Source organism: Piliocolobus tephrosceles, chromosome 21 (genome assembly GCF_002776525.5).
Source record: "Piliocolobus tephrosceles isolate RC106 chromosome 21, ASM277652v3, whole genome shotgun sequence".
Taxonomy (NCBI): Eukaryota; Metazoa; Chordata; class Mammalia; order Primates; family Cercopithecidae; genus Piliocolobus; species Piliocolobus tephrosceles.
Genome location: NC_045454.1, coordinates 32107786 through 32131586, shown reverse-complemented (window position 1 = coordinate 32131586; position 23801 = coordinate 32107786). Strand labels below are relative to the sequence as shown.

At 40.6% G+C, this 23801-nt stretch overlaps 1 protein-coding gene and 1 pseudogene across 2 annotated transcripts in view; one reads left to right on the top strand and one right to left on the bottom strand.

Moving 5' to 3' along the window:
* LOC111524827 (zinc finger protein 430-like) overlaps positions 1-23801 on the top strand; it is a 137147-nt gene that overhangs the window by 83096 nt on the left and 30250 nt on the right. The window contains exon 1 of one of the 2 annotated variants that reach the window (XM_031934905.1): positions 21826-21971. In XM_031934905.1, coding sequence (XP_031790765.1) covers positions 21942-21971 — 30 coding nt within the window. In that variant the 5' untranslated portion in view covers positions 21826-21941. Of the gene's footprint in view, positions 21972-23801 lie in introns of those variants that run through there. The other variant, XM_023190121.3, reaches the window with a different exon arrangement.
* LOC111524844 lies at positions 13005-13286 on the bottom strand (annotated as a pseudogene).

The window sequence follows — 23801 nt, the reverse complement described above, 5'->3', positions numbered from 1 at the left end:
TTGAGCTTGACACCTGACTCCTTAGGAGTGAACTTGCAGTATAAAGCTTTTCTTTTCTCAAAAACCCAGTGTCACATTACTGGCTTCTAGTGTATCAGACAGCAAGCCCCTTTTGCTTCATAACATGATTTATCTAACTTCTATGAAGTTGGAGAACTGGACAAACTGACGTATGTTAATAAAAGTCAAAACAGGCTGCATGAGCTGGGATGGGTGAATATTAGCTGAAAAGTTACAAGGGAGTATTTTAAGTGTTAATTGATTTGTTTTTTCTAAGACCAGCCCAGCGGGCATAAAAGAACCAGCGGGTAGGCAAGTGTAGGAGCAAAACTGCAAGTTTATTTTGGTAACCTAAGGTGTGGGGGAGAAGTCTGTCGGCCTCCAGCGAAGGAGGCCGGCAGAGTCCCCCCGTGGGGCTCTCGGACAGAGTTCCCACAGTCCCGACATCCCGACAGGAGTGGGGCTGTGAGAAGGCTGTGTGGCTCACTGGCCAAGAGTGGCTTTTCTAGGAGTGGGAGGGCAATAGGCGGGGCACGGGCGTGTCGGGGGGCGTTTCGCAGGTGCAACCAGGTAAATCTTGGTCTCTTCGGATTGACGTCACCTGGCGCATGCCCAGTTGATCTGCACCTTCCCGGGCCGGCTGCATTTTCCCGCTGGCGGGAAAAGTTGGGGGGGGATGAAGAACCCGGAAGTGCACCATCTTGCCTCTGTTCGTCCAAACATTAATGAACATGATCTATATATTGATAGGACTTGTCAGATACTTTAAGTGATATAAAGTTTTAAAAATCTGTAAAGCTGCCAGGTGTGGTGGCTCATGCCTGTAATTCCAGCATTTTGGGAGGCCGAGGCAGGTGGATCATGAGTTCAGGAGATCAAGACCATCCTGGCTAACACCTGTCTCTATTAAAACCTGTGAAACCTGTCTCTACTAAAAATACCCTGCCTCTACTAAAAATACAAAAAATTAGCCAGGCGCGGTGGTTGGGTGCCTGTAGTCCCAGCTACTCGGGAGGCTGAGGCAGAAGAATGGTGTGAACCCAGGAGGCGGAGCTTGCAGTGAGTCCAGATCCTGCCACTGCACTCCAGCCTGGGGGACAGAGCAAAACTCCATCTCAAAAAAAAAAAAAAATCTGTAAAGCCATTCACTTTACACCTTCAGATTTTACTACATTTTAATTTTATAATAATATAAAATAACAAAAAAGAGGTAAAGAATAATCATTAAACAGTAATAGAGATAAGCATCTTTTACTTACAAATATCCCCCTGTCACTAAGCATATAACTGACCAACCCAAGATGTCAGTTGCTGGTTGGGTTCCAAGCAGAATGTTGGGGCATTCTCTGGGGTTTGTTATGGCTTCAGAATCCATGGTTACTAGGCAGAGCCCTGTGGTGGCTGCAGTGCCATGGAGCAGCTGCCATCCTCTGAGGGGTCGGGCCCTGGGCTGATCCTTGGGAAGCTGGGCAAAATGGTGGTGGAGCTGCTGTTCCCTGACCTGAGTCCACGCCTCACCTTCTGCCGTCTCCAGGAAAAGACACTGGTGTGTCCGTCTCTCATCGGCTTATTGGTGAGTCTGTTCCTTAGGAGTTAACTTTGTGGAAAACATAAAAGGCAGCTTGTGGGCCAGGCGCGGTGGCTCAAGCCTGTAATCCCAGCACTTTGGGAGGCTGAGACGGGCGGATCACGAGGTCAGGAGATCGAGACCATCCTGGCTAACACAGTGAAACCCCGTCTCTACTAAAAAAATACAAAAAACTAGCCGGACGAGGTGGTGGGTGCCTGTATTCCCAGCTACTCGGGAGGCTGAGGCAGGAGAATGGTGTGAACCCGGGAGGCGGAGTTTGCAGTGAGCTGAGATCCGGCCACTGTACTCCAGCCTGGGTGACAGAGCAAGACTCCGTCTCAAAAAAAAAAAAAAAAAAAAGCAGCTTGTGGAAACACTGGATTCACAGGTATAGAAGGAATGCCAACTCAATGACAAGTTTAGTACTGCCAAAGAGGAGTATGCAGAGGTCAAGTCATCTTTACAGAATGTCAGGGTAGAAAAAGTCTTTTTAGATACACCCAGCCTTATAGATGCTTACAAAATATTAAGAATACCAAGTCAGGGCTATTGGGCGGTGAGAGTGGTGAGTGTGAGGATTAGGCAGTGGTCAGAGTGGCCTAACTCGGTGAAAAAATGGCCAGAGAGGATGTGGGAAGGGGTGAAGGCCACCATGGGTCTGATGATGCATGGAGCCATTGCTATAATAGAGTCTAATTTTAATATAAAATGTCAGAGGCTGCCATGTGAGAAATAGGGCAAAGTAGGGAGACTGGGTGGGAGAATGTGACAGTGATTGAGGCTGAGGATGGCGATGACTGGACCCAGGGAAGCAGTGGAGGTGGAGATGGAGAGATGGGGTTGGGCTCATGATCTGTGCTGCAGGCAGAGGCCATGGGACTTGCTGATGCCTCTGGGTGCAGAGAAGAGGGGAGTCAGGATGAGGACAAGGTGTCCTGTGTGAGCATCTGACTGACGGGGTGTCCTTCACTGCAACAGAGAGAGATGGCAGAGCAGTGCATCTGGATGATAGTTGTTTTGGAGAAGACTGAAAACTTTTTTTTTGAGACGGAGTCTCGCTCTGTTGCCCAGGCTGGAGTGCTGTGGCCGGATCTCAACTCACTGCAAGCTCCGCCTCCGGGGTTTACGCCATTCTCCTGCCTCAGCCTCCCGAGTAGCTGGGACTACAGGCGCCCGCCACCTCGCCCGGCTAGTTCTTTGTATTTTTTAGTAGAGACGGGGTTTCACCGTGTTAGCCAGGATGGTCTCGATCTCCTGACCTCGTGATCCGCCCCTCTCGGCCTCCCAAAGTGCTGGGATTACAGGCTTGTGCCACCGCGCCCGGCCAAGACTGAAAACTTTTGACGCCAGAGTAGAAATACAAAGTGCTCCAAGGAATATAATGTATAAGATTCAGAGGAACTATCATGCGGACAGCTATCAATGTGATGGGTCATGAGAGAGTGAAGTTACTACAGCAAAGAAGACATTCAAGATCACCAATATATTCCACAGGATAAATCCAATGGTCCTGTTGTTGGTCAGAGCCCTTCTTAGGTTTTCCAGTATCAACAATACCATAGAGTCTCAAGAGTGACCCACCCAAGTCTGTTCCTGCAAGCTGGGGCTTGAGTTTTGCAGAATCTCCATAGCTCAGCCTCCACCACATACGTGTGTATCCATGTCCACATGCCATATACATACATGTGCATATTGATGAAGATGAAGATTCTCTCTTTGACCAGGCTTTAGACAGGCATTCCTGAGTTCTTTTCTAAACTTAGGGCTCAACCTTCCCCCAGGAAATGTAGACTCATCACAAATTATTGAGTCCACCTCTTCCCTTGTATTTAAAGGCTTAAACAAACATTCACATAGTTCTATCACCTCAAGGCTGTAGTTTTGTACCTATTAACAAACCCATCTCCTTTCCCTTGTGCCCTCCCCTCCCTATCCTCTCACAACCACTATTCTACTATATATTTCCATGAGAACAAGTTTATCAATTGCATGCATGAGTGGGATCAAGTGGTACTTGTCTTTTTCTGCCTGTCTTATTTCACCTAACATAACATACATAGGAGTGTGGATATCTCTTGGACATACTGATCTTATTTCTTTTGGCTAATATACCCAATGCTGGGATTGCAGGATCATATGACACTTATTTTTAAATTTTTTTGAGAAACGTTTATATTATTTTCTATAACTGTTTATAAGTGCTCCCTTTTCTCCATATGCTTATGAATACTTGCTGTCTTTTTAGTTTTTGAGGAGAGACATTCTGACTGAAGTGACACATTACCACAGAGTTGTTATTTTGATGTGCATTGTCTTTGTTTTTTCCTTAAATAGGAATCTTTTTATTAATTTTACTGATTTTATAAGTAGCACATTCTCATAGTAAGAAATTTAAACAATTTAGAGATGAGTATTGAATTTAAACAATTCAAAACTCCCATAAACATGTTCCTCAAAAAAATCACTGTTGAAAATTTGATGCATATTTTTGATTTTGTATTGTATTTTTAATTCCAGAATACATGTGCAGGATGTGCAGGTTTGCTACATAGGTAAACGTGTGCCTTGGTGGTTTGCTGCACAGACTATCCCATTGCCTAAACATTAAGCCCAGCATCCATTAACTATTCTTCCTGATTCTCTCCCTCCTCCAATCCCCCCACCCTCTGACATGCCCAAGTTTATGTTATTGCCCTTTCATGTGTCTGCATGTTCTCATAATTCGGCTCCCACTGATAAGTGAAAATATGCAGTGTTGGGTTTTCTGTTCCTGCATTAGTTTGCTGAGAATAATGGCCTCTAGCTCCATCCATGTCCCTGCAAAGGACACAATCTCATTTCTTTTTATGGCTGCATAGTATTCCACAGTGTATATCTACCACATTTTCCTTATCCAGTCTCTCATTGATGAACATTTGGGTTGATTCCATGTCTTTGCTATTGTGAATAGCACTGCAATGAACATACTTGTACATGTATATTTATAATAGAATGATTTATATTTTTGGGGTGTATATCTAGTAATGGGATTGCTAGGTTAAATGGTAGATCTTTGAGGAATTACCACATTGTTTCTAGATCTTTGAGGAATTACCACACTGTCTTCCACAATGGTTGAACTAATTTGCATTCCCACCAACAGTGTAAAAATGTTCCTATTTCTCCACAGCCTCTCCAGCATCTGTTGTTTCTTGACTTTTTAATAATCGCCATTCTGACTGGTGTGAGATGGTATTTCATTGTGGTTTTGATTTGTATTTCTCTAATAAACAATCATGTTGAGCTTTTTTCATGTTTATCGGCTTGAGGTGCATTTTCCTGATGATTAGTGATATTGAGCATTTTCTCATATATCTGTTAGTCATTTGCATGTCTTCTTTTGAGAAATGTCTATCCAAGTCTTTGGCTTCTTTGGAAATCAAGGTTTTTGGGCTTGTTGTTGTTTGTGAGTTGTTTGAGCTCCCTATGTATTTTGGGTATTAGCTCTGTATCAGCATTATCATTTGCAAATATACTCTCTCACCCTGTAGGTTGTCTTTTTGCTCTGTTACTTATTTGAGTAGTATGAACATTTTAGCAATATTAGTTTTTCTAATGCGTGAACATGAGGTTTCTTTCTATTTATGTGTGTTTATTTCTATAATCAGTATTTTGCAGTTTTGATTATAGAAATATTTCACTTTGGTTAAATTTATTTCTAGGTGTTTTACTCTTTTGGAGCTATTATAAATGATGTTATTTTGTTTTTTCAGAAAATGTGCTATTGGTGTGTAGAAACACTCTTGATATCTGTATATTGATTTTTTATCATGCAATTTTACTGAATTTCTAGAACACAAAAGAGTTTACTCTTTATAAATAACTCTAAGAGAAATAAATGAAAGACAGACTTCCAAAGCATCTCATTACCTTGTTGACATTAACGTTCTCACAATGAGGAGATCCCCAAATATTGGGAACCAGCCCCCAATATTTCAATGTAGGTTCTTTTCTATTTTCCCTAAGTGTCTGCCAGTCTGAGAAGTAAAGAGAAAGAGTACAAAAGAAATAAATTTTACAGCTGGGTCTCCATGGATGACACCACATGTTGGCAGGTTCCATGATGCCCACCTGAGCTGCAAAACCAGCAAGTTTTTATTAGCGATTTTCAAAGGGGAGGGAGTGTACAAATAGGGTGTGGGTCTCAGAGATCACATGCTTCAAAGGCAATAAAATATCACAAAGCAAATGGGAGCAGAGCAAGATCACAAGGCCAGGATGAAATTAGAATTACTAATGAGGTTCCATGTCCCACTGTGCACGCACTGTCATTGATAAACATCTTAACAGGAAACAGGGTTCAAGACCAGGGAACCAGTCTCACTAGAATTCACCAGGCTGGAATTTTCTAGTCCTAGCAAGCTTGGGGGCACTGCAGGAGATCAGGGCATATTTTATCCCTTATCTTGAACTGCCTAAGACAGACACTCACAGAGCGGCCATTTTAGAGGCTTCCCCCTGGGAATGCATTCTTTTCCCAGGGCTGTTCCTTGCTGAGAAAAAGAATTCAGTGATATTTCTCCTATTCACTTTTGCAAGAAGAGAAATATGACTGTGTTCTGCCCAGCCACACAGGCAGTCAGGCCTTATGGTTATCTCCCTTACTCCCTGAAAATCACTGTTATCCTGTTCTTTTAGGATGCTCAGATTTCATATTGTTCAAACACCCATGTTTTACAAACAATTTGTACAGATAATGCGATCATCACAGGGTCGTAAGGAGACATACATCCTCAGTTTACGAAGATGACAAGATTAAGAGATAAGTAAAGACAGGCATAGGAAATTATAAGAATATAAGAATATTGATTGAGGAAGTGATAAATGTCCATGAAATCTTCACAATTTATGTTCTTCTGCCAGCTTCAGCTGGTCCCTCCATTTGGGGTCCCTGACTTCCCACAACACCCTGGCCCAGAGTCAATGTGGAAAAGCCTTCTTGTAGAGCTCACATCAGAAAACTCAGGTATATTATTCAAGTATTAATCAAAGGAAAGCAGAAGTGGCTAACCTAAGATCATATAATGTAGACTTCAAAGAAAAGAAAATTACCAGAGACTTAAAAGAATATGATATAATGATAAAAGAATCAATCTATCTAGAAGACATAATCTAAAATATTTATGCACCGAACAACACAGCTGCAGAATTAGGAAAGTGAAAAAGTGATAGGACGGAAAAGAGAATTAGATAAATACTATTCAACAATAAAGAGAAATGTATTTGAGGCACAAAAACAACTCGGAAAAATCTTCAAGAAATTATGCTGAGTGGGGAAAAAAAGTCAATCACAAAACTTTCTATATTTTCCTGGGAAGGTAAATTTATGAAAATAGAGAAGAAATTAGTGGTGGCAAAATATTAGGTCTAAAGTAAGTATGGTAGGCAACAGGGGAGTGGGTTTGGTTGTAAAAGGACAAGAGGAGATATTCTAGTGCTGGAACTGCTTACTATCTGAGTAACATCTACAGGATGGCAGAGAGGGAAACTCTGGACCATCCTTCCTCTGAAACACACACCAATTAGCAAAAATTAGCCCTCAAATTCTATTACTGAGAATTATAAATTAATTGAAATACTGCTGTACTGTGGGAGAACGAATATAGCTTTTGTGGAGTCCTTTGGGTTTCTTCATATAAGCTGATGATGTCTGCAGACAAGAACAATTTTGACCTCTTTTTTAAAATCAGTTTGGATGCTCTGAATTTGTTGATGTGAATATATTCTTTATCATGTTGAAATATGTTCTATCTATATCTAATTTGGTGTTTAACTAATTTGTTAGCTGTGGTTTTGTTATATATCTTCTTTATTGTGTTGAAATATGCTCTTTCTATACCTAATTTGTTGTTATTGTGTTGAAATGTGTTCCTCCTCTACCAATTTGTTGAGGGAAGTTGATACGTTAAATTTTATCAAGTATTTTTTCTACATCTATCGAGATGATCATATGTTTTCATCTTTCATTCTGTTTACATGATGTATCTCTTTTATTGGCTTGCATATTGGGAAGTATCTTTTCATCTCTTAGATGAATTCCTGGATATCCTAGCCCTTGCAAAGGTGCTTTTGCATATGGATCCTTGCAAACTTGATGTTTCTATGGGAAGATGGTCACTGGACAGTTGTATTTTGCAAGTTGGTTCACCCCTTTCTCTCTTAAAGATTATTTCCAAAGATGCCCTTCTAATTTTTCTAGAACTGATTCTCAAGTCTCTGACATTGAGGGCTTTTAATGTTAAATATTTGTGTTCCAATGGATTTATGTTTTGGAAGATAAATTTCTCTTAGACAAGGGAAAAGAAACAACTGTGGTGTTCATATAGAGGAGATGGGGAGGACAGCCCTTCCACTGTTCTCAGGAGTCCAGGGCCAAATTTCCTTACCCTGAGCTCAGCTCACCCCACTCACACCTACTGGGAAGTGGACAAAGAGGAAGGAGCCGGGGATGTTCATCATTTGGAAGTCATGGGGTGTTCTCAAGAGAGCAGAGGACCTTCAGGGAGACTCAGCTCTGCTCAACAAACCAGGAAGCATTTGCGCCACATGAGTGCTGACACAGCAGTTTTCAAGGTGTTTTCTGAGCATGAATTCCCCAAGATGCACAAATGAAACACTGCCCAAACCTCCTGGAAAACTGTGACCTCTCATCCTCTTCACAATAACACAATGGACATTTGCATTTTCTGAAACAATGTGACCTTGGGACTAACTTAGACAGTGCGATTTATTAATATCCAAGCAACCTGCATTTATAGAACATCTGGAAAGCACTGTGTTTATGCATCTCAAATCTTAATTATAGTCCATGTTGCTTGCAACTCAGAAAAGTGGGTGAAGCATGTTTTCTGTCTCTGTCAGACCCCACCAACCAGAAATGTATTGCCGCCTCTCTATCTTTCCAGGTGAAAGGAGTGCTGTATTTGCTACATACTCAGTGCCATGCTCACTTCTGAAATGTACATTCTGCTGTCTTTCTCAGTGTCAAGTCTCTGAAGGCCTGCCCTAAACTCTTTCTTTCCTATACAGCTAACTTTACCACTCAGTTAATCAATTCCTTTATGAGGTCTTTTTCACTCCACATCCTGCCAACCTAGCCTCCCTCCTCCCCAGCCTGAATTGAGTGCCCTCCTCTATACTTATCTCTACCATTCAACAAATAAAAGTAAAGAGGTGCTTCTTTATCACTTGCTTGGTTCTAGGCACTTAAAAGTGCTCAATAAATACTTGGGAGAGAATCTGCAACTAGTATGTTTGCTCTGTGAACAAGAGTATTTTATTTTACTCATAGTTACAGCTCTAGCACCATGTAAGCAACTGCCAATAAATACATTTGTTTGACAAATAAGTATATGTATTATGTACACATAAAACTCCTAATATTCTCATAAATCAAAATACTAGCTAGTTAAATTAATTAATTAGTACATTAATAGACATGATTGGGATAGGGAAAGGGGCTGTTTTGAGTCTAGTCCATACTTGAAGATTCACAAATATGGCGGAAACTAAACAACATACTTCCTTTAAATGCCTACAGTAAAAAGAAGAAAGACCTCCAGTCAATAACCTAACTTTATACCTGGAGTAATTAGAAAAAGAGTAACTAAACCAAAAGCTGATAGAAGAAAGGACATAATAATGATTAGAAATAAAATACAGATAGAAATAAAATAATGAAGACTAAAATAAAGGAGAGAACAGAAAAACAATAGACAGAATTAAAAAACCAAATGTTGACTCATTGAAACAATTGGAAAAATTGACAAATATTTAGCCACACTGGCAACAACAAAAAGGGAGACGACAGAAATAACTAAAGAGAAATAAAAATGCAGATATTATTTACAATCCTTAAAGGAACAAAAAGAATTAAAAGATAATACTATGAACAATTATAAGTCAACAAATTAGATAACCCTGATGAAACAAACAAATTTCCAGAAACATAAAAATTGTCTACACTGACTCGGGAAAAACTGGAAAATCTCAAAATATGTATAATAAGTAAGAGAGTGAGTCATTCATCAAAAGCTGCCAACAGAAAAAGTCAGTGAAGGCAGACCTTCATAGGTGAATTCTACCTAGAATTTAAAGAAGAATTGAAACCAATACTTCTCAAATTCTTCCCAAACATAGAAGAGGAGGGAATATCTTCTATGGTATTCTAATATGCCAGCATTATTTTCCTGAATATATTAGCCAAATAAAGACATGACAAGAAAAAATTACAGAGTAGTATCCCCTAAAGATAGAGATACAAAACTACACATATGGATACACACATGCAAATAAAAATACAAGAAAGATGTATCTATTAGTACGTTAAGAGGATTGTACATCATGGCCAAATGGGGCTTATCTTAGAAATTCTAGCCTGGGTCAACATAAGAAAATCAAGTAAAATACCACATTAATAAAGTAAAGGGAAAAAATGCAGTATAATCTAAATTGCTGCAGAAAAGGTATTTGAAAAAATCCAACTTCCACTTATGATAACAAAGGAAACAAGCAATACAGTTTCCTCAACATGAAAAGAGCATTAGTGAAGAATCCACAGCTTACATTATAGTCACTTATGAAAGAAAGTTTTCCTCTGAACATCAGGAAGAAGACAAAGATACCCACTTTCACCAGTGCTATTTAACATTGTATTGGACATTCTACCCAAGCAATTAAACAAGAAACAGAAATAAAGACATCCATTGTAAAGGAAGAAGTAAAACTATATATACTTACAGGTGAGATAGTCCTAAAGATAGAATATCATAAAGAATTAACAAGAAAGATACTATAGCTAATAAACATTCAGTAAAGTTTTTGGGTACAAGCTCAACACACAAAAATCATTTCTGTTTCACACTTGCATAGACAATCTGAAGAGGAAGTTAAGAAAACAATTCTATTTATGGTAGCATCTAAAAGAATAAAATACCTAGAAATAAATTTAACCAAGAAAGTGTAATACTTGTGAAAGTGAAAACTACAAAACATTGCTGAGAGGTACTAAAGAAGGCATAAATAAATGAAATAGAATCTCACGCTCATGGTTTGGAAGATTTCAGATTGTTAAGATGACAATACCATTCAAAATAACCTACAGATTAAACACAATTCCTACAAAAACTCATCAACATTTTTGCAGAAATAAAAAACTGATCCTCAAAGTCATATGGAATTATAACGGGCCCTTATATCTTGGGTAGCCAAGATAATTTTTAAAAAGAAAAACAGAGGACTCACAATTTCCAATCTCAAAACTACTAAGTTTCTAATTAGAAAGCTACAGTTATCAAAACAATGTGGTCGTAGCGTACGTATAGACATATAAACGAATGGAATACAACTGACATCCCTAAAATAAACTACCCATGGCCAACTGATTTTTGACAAAGTTGTCAAATCCATTCACTGGGAGAAAAAAAAAAGTCTCCAACAAATGATGCTGGGTCAACTGAATTTCCACATGAAAAAAATGAATTTATAGACTACCTTAAACCACATACAAAAATTAATTCAAAATGGCTGAAATATTGCAGGATTGATAAGGAATCAGAGAGACCAACGAGATTGAGGAGGATATTTATTATTTAGGTGCACTGACCCAGTCGGATTAACATCCAAATGACTGAGCCCTGAACAAAGAGTCAAGTTACCTTTTAAGTATTTCGTGGGTGGGGGGAGATTTGTGCTGGGGGAAGCATATTACAGAAGCAAGAAACAAAGACAATTATTTAATTAAGACATGCATTACATCATTTCTTACTTTTCAAGGAAAAACATGTTTTATGACTTGAGTTTATCTGTCTAGTGACCTTGCAGCTACACAGCTAGAGAAACAGGGTCTTCATAATGCCTAGGAAAGGGAGAGATAAGGCTCACTAGCCACAGAAAAACAGGCAGTTAATTTTCAAAGGACTCCAGCTCTTTCTCTTTCTCAGGGGGAATTGGATTTTCTTACATACAACTGAGCTTCTGCTTACACATTCTTTAATTTCTTTTAATTCTTGTTTCATAATAACCTAAATATAAGAGCTAAAACAGTAAACTGTTTAGAAGAAAACATAAGGTAAACCTTTGATTTGGTACTGGATTCTCAGATATGACGTGAAATGCATGAGCAACAGAAGAAAAAATAAATTAAAAATAGTTCAGCGGTACACCAAAAAGCTAAAAAAAAAATTACCCCTTGATGCAACAATTCAACTCATATGTATATACCCAAAAGAATTGAAAATAGGGAACTGAACATATAATAATATGCTAATATTCACCAAAGCATTATTCATGATGGCCAAAAGATATACATGAACAGATGAATGAATAAACAAAATACAGTACTCACTACAGTGAAATATTATTCAGTCAGGAAAGAAAAAGTTCTGACACTTCCTACATATAGGTGAAACTTGAAAGCACTATGCTAAGTAAAATAAGGTAGACACAAAAGAGCAAATACTGTCATAATGCTACTGACATGAAATACTTACAAAAGTCATATTCATAGAGAAAAAGTAGATCAGAGGTTACCACAGGCTGGTGAGAGGGGGAAATGAATAGTTATTGCTTAATGGTTTTAGACTTTCTGTTTGGAGTTAGGAAAACGTTTTGGAAATAGAAAGTGAAGATGGTTGCACAACATTGTAAGTGCAATTAATGCCACTGAATTGCACAGATAAAAGTGGTTAAAATAGTAAATTTCATGTTATGTGTATTTTACCACAATAGAAAAAAAGATATTGTTAAAATGTTTCAGCATAATTTGTTGAATTCCTGCAATTAATTTCTTTTTTTTTTCATTTTAAACAAGAAGTTTGTTTAAACAACAAGATGCTTGACTTGAAGGGAAAACTATCTAGGATTCTTTTTTGTTTTAGAGTACTTTATCCCTACTTAAAGACAGATTGCCCTACATGTAACAGCTACGTACAAAAAAGTTAAAAAATTATCCTTGGCTTTACAATGATAAATGAAAAACAGTAAAATTCCTCAATTGAACAAGGTATGCAAGGATTTTTATGTTGTTGTGTTTTTGTTAAAACAGTGAGAGCAAAATGACTTACTGGAATATAAAGATAAGAGCTGAATGAGCATGCCACTAATGGAGAAGGGGGGTATTTTCACAGAATCAGTATTTTTCCACATCCCATCTCCACGTGATGTCAATCAAAACACACCATTGGCTGTTTAGTTTTTTAAAAATGCAATATGCTTGTGCACATATACCAGTTACTTTATGTACAATAAAGGAATGGGGAAGGGGGAAATGAAAGAATAGAGAAAACTATACGGTAGTAGTCAGGATGTGGTGGAACCAAATTGCAGTTTTCTCATTGAAAATATAATCTTGGTCTTTAAAGAACAGAGTTCTGGAGTAAAGAAGCAGGTTCCCTTTTCAGTAGACACCTCCCATCTGCTGTTGGAACACATCAATTATATCTTCATCCTCCATTTCCAACTGTGCAGGTGTGTCTGTTTCATTGATTGATTGCCCGTCGGAATCAATCTGCCTCATTGACAATCCCTGTCTTTCACATTAGGCTTTCATTAGTTTACTAAGTGGTGTATGCCTCTTAATCTTAAACTGCACCACAGAACCACCCTGTCCCGCCACCTTCAAATGAATATGATCGTTGTTCTCAGTCTTGACTCCTTCCTTGGGCTTTTCGTCGGCCATGGCGAGCGCCTGAGTCTCCTCAGCTGCAGCTTCACAAAAAAGGTACCACGTCCGCACCAAACGAGCACACAAGCAGCACCAGGAGCGGCAGAAGAAGGAGGCGGCAGCGGTGGACAAAGGAGAGCCTGAGAGGTTTTTTTGTTTTTGTTTTTGTTTTTGTTTTTTTGATTCGGAGTCTCACTCTGTCGCTCAGGCTGGAGGGCAGTGGCATGATCTTGGCTCACTGTAACCTCCACCTCCTGTGTTCAAGTGATCCTCCCACCTCAGCCTCCCCAATAGCTGGGACCATAGGCACACACCACCACACTCAGCTAATTTTTTGTGTTTTTTAGTAGAGATGGCGTTTCGCCATAATCTCAAGCTATGTGCGCACCTCAGCCTCCCCAAATGCTGGGATTACAGGTGTGAACCACCAAGCCTGGCCCTGCATAGAATTTCTTCTGCATTTTTATCAGCAATCTGCAGGAGCCAGAGAGCTTAAGGTGTAAATACAAATGAATGTAGAGTAGTTTATCTAACTAACTTGTTTACGCATGTGGTTTTAAGACTGACCTTTGTTTTACGCAGGTGCTTAATTGCTTTCTACTCAGGAGTCCACAATGTCAATTACCCTCTAGTGTTTACTCACGACCTTTGTCAATTAATATTTACTGAATAAATGCAAATCTGCTAACTGAGTGAGGCTGTGGCTGCTACTAAGTGGCCCAAATGCTCACCTGGACTGGCAAAGCAGAATATCTGTGTGTCAGTGTACTTTTTTCATCCGTTGTTGGGTCAGGGTCTGTGGGACGGACCTCTACACTGTTCTTTTTTTTTTTTTTTGAGACGGAGTCTCCCTCTGTTGCCCAGGCTGGAGTGCTGTGGCCAGATCTCAGCTCACTGCAAGCTCCGTCTCCCGGGTTCAGGCCATTCTCCTGCCTCAGCCTCCAGGGTAGCTGGGACTACAGGCGTCACCACCTCGCCCAGCTAGTTTTTTGTAGTTTTTAGTAGAGACGGGGTTTCACTGTGTTAGCCAGGATGGTCTCAATCTCCTGACCTCGTGATCTGCCCGTCTTGGCCTCCCAAAGTGCTGGGATTACAGGCTTGAGCCACCGCGCCCGGCCACACTGTTCTCTTATTGCAACTTTATACAGTAGTCCACGCTTATCCAAAGGAGATGCATTCCAAGACCCCCAGTGGATGCCTGAAACCTTGGATAATATTGAGCCCTGTAAATACTGTGTGTGTGTGTGTATATATACATATAAATACGATAAAGTTTAATTTATGAAATAGGCATGGTAACAGATTAACAGCAATAACTCATCAGAAAACAGAAAAATTATAACAATATGCCAGCATCACTACACTTGCACTTTAGGGCCATCATTAAGTAAAACAAAGGATACTTGAACACAAGCACTGCAAAACCATAACAGTGGATCTGATAGCCAAGACAGCTACTAAGTGACTAGCAGGTGGGTAGCATATACAGCCTGGGTGTGCTGGACACAGGTTGATTCGTGTCCCTGGAGTGATGGCATAGGGCTGTGCAAAATGTCACCATACTACTCAGAATAGCATCCAATTTAAAACTTATGAATTTTTTATTTCTGGAATTTCCCATTTAATAGTTTTGAACTGCAGTCAAACTTAGGTAACTGAAACTGTGGAAAGCAAAGCCTCAGGTGAGGAGTGACCTGTTATAAGCCTTCACACTGGCTTACACCATACGATGAGTCCTCATACTATACTTTCTTTTAACATTTTTTCAGATATGTCTAGTTCCTTTGCCTGTTTATTCAAATTTTTCAATAAGGTTATTTAGGACTAAAACACCTCATTGGGATTTTGACAGGAATGCCAATAAAACTATAAATTACTCCGATGAAAACTAACATACTTACTATGTTGAGTCTTTCAATCAATCAAGAAACCATATATCTTCAATTATTTCAGTATGATTTTCTTTCTTTCATCAGCATTTTGTAATTTTCAGCACAAAAGTCTAATATATATTTTGTTCAATTTATACCAAAATATTTCATTTTCTATGGAATGATTATTAGTGGTGTTTTTTCTGATTTTTTAAAAATTATACTTTAAGTTCTGGGGTACATGTGCAGAATGTTCAGTTTTGTTATATAGGTATACACATGCCATGGTGGTTTGCTGTACCCATCAACCCCTCCCCCACATTAGGTATTTATCCTAATGCTATTCCTCCCCTAGCTCCCTTCCCCTCAGCAGGCCCTTGTTGTGTGATGTTCCCCTCCCTGCGTCCATGTGTTCTCATTGTTCAACTCCCACTTATGAGTGAGAACATGTGGTGTTTGGTTTCCTGTTCTTGTGTTTACTGAGAATAATGGTTTCCAGCTTCATCCATGTACCTGCAAAGGACATGAACTCATCCTTTTTTATGGCTGCGTAGTATACCATGAGTATATGTACCAAATTTTCTTCATCCAGTCTATCATTGATGGACATTTGAGTTGGTTCCAAGTCTTTGCTATTGTGATACTGCTGTAATAAACATACATATGCATTTATAGTAAAGTGATTTATAATCCTTTGGGTATATACCCAGTAATGGGATTGCTTGGTCAAATGGTATTTCTAGTTCTAGTTTCTTTTTTGTTTTTGTTTTTTTTTTGAGACAGAGTCTCGCTCTGTCACCCAGGCTGGAGTGCAGTGACACAATCTCAGCTCGCTGCAACCTCTGCCTCCCAGGCTCACGCCATTCTCCTGCCTCAGCCTCCCAAGCAGCTGGGACTACAGGTGCCTGCCACCACGCCCAGCTAAATTTTTTTGTATTTTTAGTAGAGACGGGGTTTCACTGAATTCGCCAGGATGGTCTCGATCTCCTGACCTCGTGATCCACCCGCCTCGGCCTCCCAAAGTGCTGGGATTACAGGCGTGAGCCACCACGCCTGGCCTCTAGTTCTAGATTCTTGAGGAATTGCCACACTGTCTTCCACAATGTTTGAATTAACTTACACTCCCACCAACAGTGTAAAAGTATTCCCATTTCTCTGTATCCACTCCAGCATCTGTTGTTTCCTAACTTTTTAATGATCACTATTCTAACTGGTGTGACATGGTATCTTACTGTGGTTTTGATTTGCATTTCTCTAATGAGCAGTGATGATGAGCATTTTTTCATAGGTTTGTTGGCTGCATAAATGTCTTGACTTGACAAGTGGCTATTCATATCCTTTGTCCACCTTTTGATGGGGTTGTTTGTTTTTTTCTTCTAAATTTGTTTAAATTATTTGCAGATTCTAGATATTTGGCCTTTGTCAGATGGACAGATTGCAAAATTTTTTCCCATTCTGTAGGTTTCCTGTTCACTCTGATGAGAGTTTCTTTTGCTGTGCAGAAGCTCTTTAGTTTAATTAGATCCCATTTGTCAATTTTGACTTTTGTGGCCATTGCTTTTGGTGTTTCAAAAGAAATGTTTCAAACATTTCATTTAGTGTTTCAAATGAAGTATTTGCTCATACTTGTGTCCTGAATGGTATTGCCTAGGTTTTCTTCTAGGATTTTTATGGTTTTAAGTCTTACATTTAATTCTATAATCCATCTTGAGCTAATTTTTGTATAAGGTGTAAGGAAGGGAACCAGTTTCAGTTTTCTGCATATGGCTAGTCAGCTTTTCCAACACCGTTTATTTTTATTTATTTATTTATTTATTTATTTATTTATTTTTCAGATGGAGTTTCACTCTTGTTGCCCAGGCTGGAGTGCAATGGCATGATCTCGACTCACTGCAAACTCTGCCTCCCAGTTTCAGGTGATTCTCCTGCCTCAGCCTCCTGAGTGGCTGGGATTACAGGCATGTGCCACCATGCCTGGCTATTTTTGTACTTTTAGTAGACATGGAGTTTCTCCATGTTGGTCAGGCTGGTCTCGAACTCCTGACCTCAGGTGATCTGCCTGCCTTGGCCTCCCAAAGTGCTCAGATTACAAGCATGAGCCACTGCGCCCAGCCTCCAACACCATTTATTAAATAGAGAATCCTTTTCCCATTGCTCGTATCAGGTTTGTCAAAGATCAGATGGTTGTAGATGTGTGGTGTTATTTCTGAGGCTTCTCTTCTGTTCCATTGGTCTATATATGTGTTTTGAATTTTGAGTTTCCACTTTACAAATCTCATAGTTCTGCTATTTCACAGTAGGATTTGACACTAAATAAGTACATTTTTGATGGTTACAGAGTGATATCAATGTCTAAAAGTTTGGTCTATCAAAATTGAGAAGGTAACAAAAAGAAAGAAATTGTTGAATTAATTTTACCCTCAAGCTGCACACTTTGACTTTTAATTTTGGTCCATAGGTATTTTTCTGAAATACTAAACTGAAAACAAACTGAACATATAAGTAGACTGTACCTATTCTTGTACTAATCACTGTGTTTTGGCCAATAACAACTGTTGAAACCATGTTCAAATAAGGCAAATCTCAAACTATAACAATCTAGCTGTTTCTGTACCTTACTTCCATTGTCTGCATGTTGTTTTGCTTTTTCTGTCCATAAATCTTTTACCACTATGTGGCTATGCTGGAGTCTCTCTGACCCTACTCTGGATTCACAGGCTACCCAATTTGCAAATTACACTTTGCTCAACTAAGCTCTGTTAAATTTAATTTCTCTAAAGTTTTTTTCTTTCAAAAGTTTTCAAATTTTTTCTATGATCAAAAGTAAATCATGTGTTTTGGAGCTTTGATTTTCTTTCTTTCTTTTTTCTTTTTTTCTTTTTTGAGATGGAGTCTCGGTCCATTGCCTGGGCTGGAATGCAATGGCACGATCTTGGCTCATTGCAATCTCCAACTCCCAGGTTCAATCGATTCTTCTGCCTTAGTCTCCAAGTAGCCGGGATTACAGGCACCTGCCATCATGCCTGGATAACTTTTGTATTTTTGTAGAGAGGGGGTTTCACCATGTGGACAAGGCTGGTCTTAAACTCCTAATCTCAGATGATCTGCCCGCCTTGGCTTCCCAAAATGCTGGGATTACAGGCATGAACTACCACACCCGGCCTGGACTTTGATTTTCTAAGCTCACCCTTCAGCTATTTTCTTAAATTATTCCATGCTCGGTTAAAATGCTTCTGTAGGTTTTTGTTTTGTTTTGTTTTTACAGTGTCTTATTCTGTCACGCCAGCCGTAATGTAGTGGCGTGACCAATCATTGCTCACTGTTGCCTTAACCTTCCAGGCTCAAGCAATCCTCCTGCCTCAACCACCTGAGCAGCTGGGACTACAGGCATGCAATATCATGCCTGGCTAATTTTTAAAATTTTATGTTCATGTTCACAAGATAATACTATGTTGCCCAGTGTTGGGGAACAGGCCCCCAAATCTGACCATAAACTGGCCCCAAAACTGGCCCTAAGCAAAATCTCTGCAGCACTGTGACATGTTCGTGATGTCCATCATGCCCACGCTGCAAGATTGTGGGTTTACTGGAATGAGGGCAAGGAACACATGGCCCATCCAGGGTGGGAAACCGCTTAAAGGCATTCTTAAACCACAAACATTAGCATGAGCGATTTGAGCCTTAAGGACATGCTCCTGCTGCAGATAACCAGCCCAACTCATCCCTTTATTTTGACCCATCCCTTTATTCCCCGTAAGGAATATTTTTAGTTAATCTATAATCTATAGAAACAATGCTTATCACTGGCTTGCTGTCAATAAATATGTGTGTAAATCTCTGTTTGAGGCTTTCAGCTCTGAAGGCTGTGAGACCCCTGATTTCCCAGTCCACATGCTCTGTATTTCTGTGTGTATGTCTTTAATTTCTCTTGCGCCGCTGGATTAGGGTCTCCACCACTGAGCTGGTCTCAGCAGCCCAGGCTGCACTTGAACTCTTAAACTCAAGTACTTTTTTCATTTCAGCCTCTTAAAGTGGTAGGATTACAGGTGTAAGCCACTGTGTGCCTCAGCAATTTCTTGAGAGGATTATTCCCATGTGTTATATGGGCACAAATCTAAAAGAAATCTGGCTTCTATTGTAAAAGTGTCTTTCTCCAGGATTTCAATGATCTGTGACAGTCAATAGTTTGATCTGTGGAGGTGCATGAGCTTTGGAGTTGGACTGAGTTGATCCTGAGTCTCAGCCCAGCCATTTGAATGTTTTTGTTTTTATTTTGAAATGCTGCCATCTCCCTGAATAAAACCCATGTTAGCCTGCTGGAGGATAAGATACTATGAGGAGGAGAAGCAAGGTGCTCCTGTTGACATCCCCAGAAGCAGAAGCTCACCACCATAAGCACAGGTGCCTAGTCCTCAAGTAGCTGATTATACATGTCTGAAGGAACTCTACTGAGACCAGAAGAATGGCCCCACAGCCCAGCCTAAATTGCTGACCATTCCAATTTTGAGCTAATAAGTTTTGGATGGTTTGTCATGCTGCAATAGCTAACTAATACATGCACTCAGTGCAGATAAGATTCCAGTATTCAAGGACAGGTTGATTACTAGTTACAGTCTAATAGTGGGAACCCAAAAGGTATTGACTTTTTTTCCTGGATTTTAAGTAGTATGAGTTGCAACAGAATGTTCAGTAATGCAGAAATACATGTAGACATGCATGCATGTAATTGGTCCTTATACTCACACAGCCCCACACATCTGTGAGAAAACAGATGACCACAGCCTGAAAATTAGGGCCAATGCCAAATAGCAAGGTAAGTTTGTCTTTAGCCAGGCACGGTGGCTCACGCCTGTCATCCCAGCACTTTGGGAGGCTGAGGCGGGCGGACCACAAGGTCAGGAGATCGAGACCATCCTGGCTAATACGCTGAAATCCCGTCTCTACTAAAAAAAAAATAATAATAATAATACAAAAAATTAGTCGGGCGTGGTGGCGGGCGTCTATAGTCCCAGCTACTTGGGAGGTTGAGGCAGGAGAATGGGGTGAACCCGGGAGGCAGAGCTTGCAGTGAGCCGAGATCACGCCACAGCATTCCAGCCTGGGCACAGAGTGAGACTCCGTCTCAAAAAAAAAAAAAAGTTTGCCTTTAATCTATTTTCTTCAGGTCTAAACATTAAAGGTCAAGACTGTGGAGAGATTTGAAGATATGGAGTTTTCTTTTCATGTAGCCCTATCATTCCTTTGTTCTGTTTTGTTTTAAGACAGAGTCTCACTCTGTTGCCCAGGCTGGAGTGTAGTGGTGTGATCTTGGCTCACTGCAACCTCCGCCTCCCAGATTTTAGTGATTCTCCTGCCTCAGCCTCCTGAGTAGCTTGGGATTAAAGTCACCCGCCACCATGCCTGGCTAATTTTTGCATTTTTAGTAGAGACAGGGTTTCACCATATTGACCAGGCTAGTCTCGAACTCCCGACCTTGTGATCCGCCCACCTCAGCCTCCCAAACTGCCGGAATTACAAGCGAGCTACCGTGCCCAGGCTTTTTATTTTTATTTTGTTTTATTTTATTTTTTTTAGATGGAGTCCTGCTCTGTCGCCCAGACTAGAGTACAGTGGCAACATCTGGGCTCACTGGAAATTCTGCCTCCCAGGTTTAAGTGATTCTCCTGCTTCAGCCTCCTGAGTAGTTGGGATTACAGGTGTACACCACCACGCCCAGCCAATTTATATATGTTTAGTAGAGATGGGGTTTCGCCATGTTGGCCATGCTGGTCTCAAACTCCTGGCCTCAAGTGATTTGCCCACTTCGGTCTCCCAAAGTCCTTCCTTCCTTCCTTCTTTCCTTCCTTCCTTCCTTCCTTCCTCCCTTCCTTCCTTCCTTCCTTCTTTCTTTCTCTCTCTCTTTCACTCTTTCTTTCTCTATCTCTCTTTCTCTCTTCTTTTTTACTTGAGATGGAGTTTCGCTCTTGTTGACCAGGCTGGAGTGTGCAGTAGGGCGATCTCGGCTAACTGCAACCTCTGCCTCCCTCCGCCTCCTGGGTTCAAGTGATTCTCTTGCCTCAGCCTCCCAAGTAGCTGGGATTACAGGCACCCGCCACCATGCCTGGCTAATTTTTTGTATTTTTAGTACAACCATCATGTTGGCCAGACTGGTCTCAAACTCCTGACCTCAGGTGATCCACCCGCCTCGGCCTCCCAAAGTTCTGGGATTACAGGCTTAAGCCACCGCGCCTGGCCCTTCTTTATTTTTCAAGTCTGGCTACTAGAAAATTTAAAATTCACATGTGGTTCACTTCTTATTTCAGAAGATTGGCTCCTTTTAAAAATCTCAGGCTGCTAGTTTAAAGGACTAGGAGCCAGGAAGGTCATAAAATCTGAAATTTTAAAATAATTATTTTTTAAAATTTGTGAATAGCCATATATTATTTATAACTGCTTACGACCTCATACACAAGGTTAGGGAAAAATACCGTCTAAGGTGGGCTTGGCTCAGCTCAGGGAGGAAGCCCTGCCTAAAAAGGCTGCAGCCTGGGCAGTCACTCTTTCTTCACTTCGCCCAGCATTTGGTCATATCTTCTGTCACTCAGGGCCTGAAGGGGCGGGTCCTTAAATCTTATCCAATCAGAGGCACTGAGCTAGGAACCGTCCAATCAGGCACACAGTTGGAGCGGAAAGGACGGCTTCCGGGATGTGGCTGGGCCATTGTTTCTCGCTGCTGCCGAGCTCTATGTCTCTCCACTGTTCTGTGTCCTCAGCGTGTGTGGCTTCATGACCTGAAGGTATTGGGAGATCCATAGCTAAGATGCCAGGACCCCCTGAAAGCCTAGAAATGGTGAGAGTGCCGGGTCCGACATCACGAGAGAGGGCAAGGGGTTGTTTGGAACCGGTGGGAAGTGGCTGTGGCGTGACTCAGGCCTCCTCGCAGTCAGCTCCACAATCTGCGCCCGAGTTTTTCTTGCCCAGCTCAGCCTCAGTCTCCTTCAGCCTTAAGTTGGCGGCTACGCCGACAGCCGGGGCCTCGGGCGTCTTGTCTCTCCCCTGCACTGTGACTGTGCGCTGCCTGGAGCCCTCTCTGGCAGCTCTGCACCCGCAGCACCGCGTCTCAGATTGTGCAGGGACCACGGGAGGGTCGTCAGGGGAGAATCCTGAGTTGGGTTGCGGGTTCATGAATGGGAAGAGCTTTGGTCCGTGGGGTTCCCAGTTGCTATTTTCTCCTATTAAAAATTTATGGAGTCGCTGCAAAAATATTAAAGATTTAATCAGAGTGGTTCTAGAATTGTGGAGCACCCAGCTATGTTTTGTAGTTTGTGGTCTGTGGGAGAGGCTTGAAGGAAAGTCTTTTATAAAATGCATGGTGAAGAAACCAAATTTAGTAATTGGTTAGGTGCAGTTACGTGGTTTCTTAATTTGTGCATTAAAGGTGAAAATTTCCTGGTTATGTAATCAGAGCTTAATTGGCAGTTTATAGTTGCTGAAGCCTGAATTTTGTTTCTCTGAATGTAGTAATTAAAAATAATGCACCTGAGTTAGATTTAGATTTTTTTTTCATTTAAAGTAAGAATCCAGGGACTAGAGATACCTCAGTCTAATTGCCTGCCACTTATTTATTTTCACACTCCACAGGGAACTGATTTTCTGCTGTATTTTTCACCTGGGTCCCAAGCAGCGTCTTGGAACCCATCCCCCATTTCTCCAGCCTCACTCTGGCTTGCAGTAAGATAATTTCCAGTTTCTTCTGACGTTCCCAAATGCCAGCTTTTCCTCCCTAATTCATATTATTGCCTTTTTGTCTTTTAGTGTACTTTTTAATACCGTGTTTTAATTTTTTTTGGCAAAGCATTAAATGGTTAAATGGTGCGTTTAAGGAGATTTGTTATCTGTAAATATTTCCCATGAAAAGAAAGCAAATAATAATACCCTGACACTATACTGTCGTAAATCTCTGTGTCTCTTTTGCTTTTATCTTGTCTAGATGTTACCGGAATGTTTTTGGGTCAAAGTTCTCCTTTGGAAAATTTATGGGGTAATGTGTCCTCAGCCACCCTTTGGCTTTTTTTCCTGGTCATGGGTTTCAGTACTATCTGGGGATAAACAAAGGTAACTGCCATGGTTATGTTAGCTAGAGTGTCCATTGGATTTCAGCTTCTGGTGTATTTTCTCCCATAAAATGACCTGAGGTATGGAGTGTATCCTCTCTAGGGAGCAAGTGGATATTCTGGGGCTGAGGGGAATCTGCCGGTGGACTCTTATTTTGAAACGGTAACCCCTTGAAATGTTAAAATTGCCTTCACCCAACCAGGCTTCCATTTCTTGGAGACAAATTGCTCCAGAAATTCCATTTCTTGGAGACAAATTGCCAATCAGATGCTGGTAATGAGGGGAAAACACAGAAATAATTTCTGTCCCCTGGATTCTCTAAGGGGAGCAGAAAAATAGTGAAATAAATATAGTAAAAGAAAGAGAGTAAAAAAAAGTGAAAATTTTGTGACCAAAAAAATAGTATCCCAAAAGACAAACAAGAACAAAAACAAAACTGACTCCAGTGAGATGGTGTAAGAGCTTGCCAAGTAGGCCGGGCGCGGTGGCTCAAGCCTGTAATCCCAGCACTTTGGGAGGCCGAGACGGGTGGATCACGAGGTCAGGAGATCGAGACCATCCTGGC